General features: G+C 41.0%; 1 protein-coding gene across 1 annotated transcript in view; it reads left to right on the top strand.

The window, feature by feature from the left end:
* Window positions 1-4,086, top strand: part of STAG3 (stromal antigen 3) — a 40,461-nt gene that overhangs the window by 9,155 nt on the left and 27,220 nt on the right. The window contains exons 5-8 of the mRNA XM_012810774.1: window positions 478-574; window positions 1,259-1,335; window positions 1,636-1,840; window positions 2,262-2,413. Coding sequence (XP_012666228.1) covers window positions 478-574; window positions 1,259-1,335; window positions 1,636-1,840; window positions 2,262-2,413 — 531 coding nt within the window. The remainder of the gene's footprint in view (window positions 1-477; window positions 575-1,258; window positions 1,336-1,635; window positions 1,841-2,261; window positions 2,414-4,086) is intronic.

The following is a 4,086-nucleotide window of genomic DNA, read 5'->3' as shown; positions in this document are numbered from 1 at the left end:
CCCATATACCGAGGGTAGGCAGTTCAAACCCAGCTCCAGCCAAACTGCAACAAAAAAATAGCCGGTATTGTGGTGAGCGCCTGTAGTTCCAGCTACTCAGGAGGCTGAGGCAAGAGAATTGCCTAAGCCCAGGAGTTGGAGGTTGCTGTGAGCTGTGTGATGCCATGGCTCTCTACTGAGGGTGATAAAGTGAGACTCTGTCTTTACAAAAAAAAAAAATTTATATTAATAGTTTTGCTATGTTGCTGGGGCTGGAGTATATTGGGATTATAGCTCACTGCAGCCTCAAGCTCCTGGACTCAAGAGACCCTCCCACCTCAGCTTGCTAAATAACTGGGATTACAGGTGTAAGCCACAGCACCTGGCTCTGTTTTGATATTTTTATCAGAAATTTAGATGCATCAGTTGGAAAGATCATACAGGTTTTATAGTCTGTCCTATTTCCAAAAATAGAAATCATCCTCATTTCTTCCCTAGTCATTGGTAGATGAATGGCTGGATAACTACAAGCAAAACCAGGATGCAGGATTCCTGGAGCTAATTAACTTTTTCATCCGATCTTGTGGATGTAAAGGTGAGGAAACTTCTATTTCATAGTATTTTGCTCCAATGTTGTGAAATTCTTACTCCTTTTAGAGGAGGATTGAACATTTCCTAAATAGAGAAGGTAAAGCATCAGTAAAGTTTAACTTATTTAGCATTTTTGATTGGTAGATAAAGGAAGTAGTCCAAGTGGGAACTGTGTTGATTTGAGGAAAGGCCCTTTGGGGGAAAATAGCTAATCATGGATATTTGGTGATAATGATATTCACAGATTTGAAAATGGACTGTCAGGAATGCTTTAGTCTTTCTAGATGAGATATGTGTATAGTCTCTTATTTTCTTATTCCTTAGTTCCCAACCACTTGGTCCATATTTCTCTGAAACTATGATGCCCCCAGATTTCCAGATGCCATAGCTTAATTTATTAAGGGCAGATAGTCTCAGGTTGTGTCATATAAGAATCCAGTGTATGTACTAGTTTTATTACTTGCTTTGTTTTTTGTTTGTTTGGGTTTTTTTAATATCACAGTTATACACTGATTTCTTTGGGTTTTCTAGAGAGGTTGCATTATAATAGTTACGCGGTTGGATAGAGTTATGGCTAGGAGTTAGGTCATCTGATTCTCTACCTAAGTTCTTTCAAATAGGTTCTTTGGCTCGTCTTTAAGTGTCCTGTTATTTTCCTTATAAATACCTCATTTTCTCCATTCTTCAGGCACTGTGACCCCTGAGATGTTCACGAAGATGTCCAACTCAGAGATCATCCAGCACCTAACAGAACAATTTAATGAGGTAGAGGAAGATGACCAGGAGCTTCTTGCCCCTCTTATTTCAAAACCCCAAAACCTATTACCCACTTCTTTCTGATTCCTGAATATAGAGATGCTTGTAGAAGGAGGAGTTCAGTCTATAGGACGTAAAAGGGACCCTTAAATACTACTTTAATATGTGTGTAGAGTTAGGGAGAATAACAGGAAACGTGATATAATGGGACTGTATTTTTACTATATTGTTGAATTTTTATATCCAAGTCCCTGTGGTTTAATAGACCTGGTAATAACTTTCCTATCCTTTTTATAAACCCTTTTGTAGGACTCAGGGGACTACCCCTTGACAGCTCCAGGTCCATCCTGGAAGAAGTTCCAGGGAAGCTTCTGTGAGTTTGTGAGGACACTGGTCTATCAGTGCCAGTACAGCCTTCTCTATGATGGCTTCCCCATGGACAACCTCATCTCCCTTCTTACTGGCCTCTCTGATTCTCAAGTTCGTGCCTTCCGTCACACTAGTACCCTAGCTGGTAAGCACTCATTTTTACTCTTTGGATGTTCTCCTGAATTTGGTAGGACTCTCCTCTGTTCTCTGGTTCTAGATCTTCTTTCCTACCTGCATCTTAGCTCTTGATTTCAAGTCCATGCACTTTTTATCCCAAACCTTAATCTAGTTTCTCACTTGTGGAATTTTGAAAGAGGCTGAATCATAGTAAAAATTATAGCTTTGACATATTTCTCATAGCTTACCAATGGGCCCATGCTGAGGGTTAAAAGAAGGCCAAAAGAGTTAAGAGGGAAAACTGCCAGGACAGGCAGTTTTAGGATCTTAGGTCACCCTGCTCTAGCTTTTCATTTTCTCTGTCCTTTTTTTTTTCTTTCCTATTTTAAACCCATCTTTCCTCCTCTGACTTAAGTAATGATTTATCTTATTCTTTTTCACATGCACAGCCATGAAACTGATGACTTCCCTGGTAAGAGTTGCCCTGCAACTGAGTCTACACAAAGATAACAATCAGCGTCAGTATGAGGCTGAACGAAACAAGGGGCCAGGGCAGAGAGCACCTGAGCGGCTAGAGAGCCTATTGGAGAAACGAAAAGAAGTGAGGAGTGTTCCCTGCTTCTTTCCTTCCTTTTTCCCAGCTTCTGTCCACTGCTACCACAGACTACCTGATCATATCCCAGCACTTACCTCAGTAAGGCAAAGGACCCAAGTAACCTTTCAGATCATGAATAATGGAGTCTGATGATAATGTCATAGACTCATCCTGTCAGAGGTCTTTGCACACTTACATTGTTTCTGGGTCATCGATTCAATAAATCATGTCTAATTTGGACTTCTATATAATTCCATTTTTGCTCATTTTCCTTTTGTCAACACTCATTAGAAGTGTTTTAAGGGCTATATGTCTGCCTGTCATGGAAGGAATTAGGTTTTGATTTTCTTGTCAAGTGTGTAATGTGCAAGTCACCATAGACTGTCAAGGAGGGCCAAGTTTTCAAAGAATGCAAAGAGCACAAGCTTACCTGTGAGTCTTATGTTTGAATTCTGCTCTTTTTAGCTACTTGCTCTATGGCCTTAAGTAACCTCTCTAAGCTTTAGTTTCTTTTCCTTAAAAAGGGATAATTTCATGATTACATGAGTAAATTGGGAGCCTGGCGCATAGTAGGCATTTATTTTAAGACCACTTGAGGTATAAGCCCCAGAAAAATATTTCACATTGATTTATCCATCAAACAGCTGGGTCTGTCACGAGAGTAAACACATTCATGCTTTCTCCCCACTCTTCGTCAGTATCTGAGATACCCTTCCCCACACCCCATCCCCAGAGTTGGCCGGACTCACCATGTCTAACTGTATCATTTGGCGCCCTCACAAAAGACCTTTTCCATTCTACTTCCCCATTCCCTTTTGCTATTGTCATTGTCAGGTTGATCTTAAAAGTTTATATATATTAATAGGTCACTCCTGGATCTTAAATTATATACACTAGTGTTTATCTTTTTTTTGTTTTTTTTCTTTTGCTTTTCTGTGCTCTCACTTCATCAGTTGTTATTCTCCCATTTTATCTTTAATTTCTCCCTCCCCATGTTTTTTTCTCCCACTATTAAATATATATAGGTCCTTGAATCTTTTTCTCTACTTCTCTGCAACTTTTTATTTCTGTTCCTTTTAGGGTAGTGTTTTCTTACTTAATGTTCTTTTGACTGATTCCTTTTTTCCCCATTTTTCTTTGAAATTATTTATTTATTTTTATTTTATTTTATTTTATTTTTTGAGACAGAGTCTCAAGCTATTGCCCTGGGTAGAATGTCATGGCATTACAGCTCATAGCAACCTCAAACTCTTGACCTTAAGGGATTCTCTTGCCTTAGCCTCCCAAGTAGTTGGGACTACAGGCTCCCGCCACAACACCTGGCTATTTGTCGTTGTTGTTGCAGTTGTCATTGTTTTAGCTGACCTGGGCCGGGTTTGAACCTGCCAGCTTCGGCATATGTGGCCAGTGCCCTACCCACTGAGCTACAGGAGCCGCCCTGGAAACTGTTCTCTTTAAACCAATGATTTCCTGATTCTTAAAACCAGTGGCCTGGCTCGGCGCCTATAGCTCAACTGGCTAAGGCGCCAGCCACGTACACCTAAGGTGTCGGGTTCGAATCCCCAGCCCGGACCCGCCAAACAACGATGATGGCTGCAACCAAAAAATAGCCGGGCGTTGTGGCGGGCGCCTGTGGTCCCAGCTACTTGGGAGGCGGAGGCAGGAGACTCGCTTGAGCC

Source organism: Otolemur garnettii, unplaced genomic scaffold (genome assembly GCF_000181295.1).
Source record: "Otolemur garnettii isolate 467f Iridium unplaced genomic scaffold, OtoGar3 scaffold00142, whole genome shotgun sequence".
Classification (NCBI taxonomy): Eukaryota; Metazoa; Chordata; class Mammalia; order Primates; family Galagidae; genus Otolemur; species Otolemur garnettii.
This window is presented reverse-complemented; position numbering and strand designations above follow the sequence as displayed.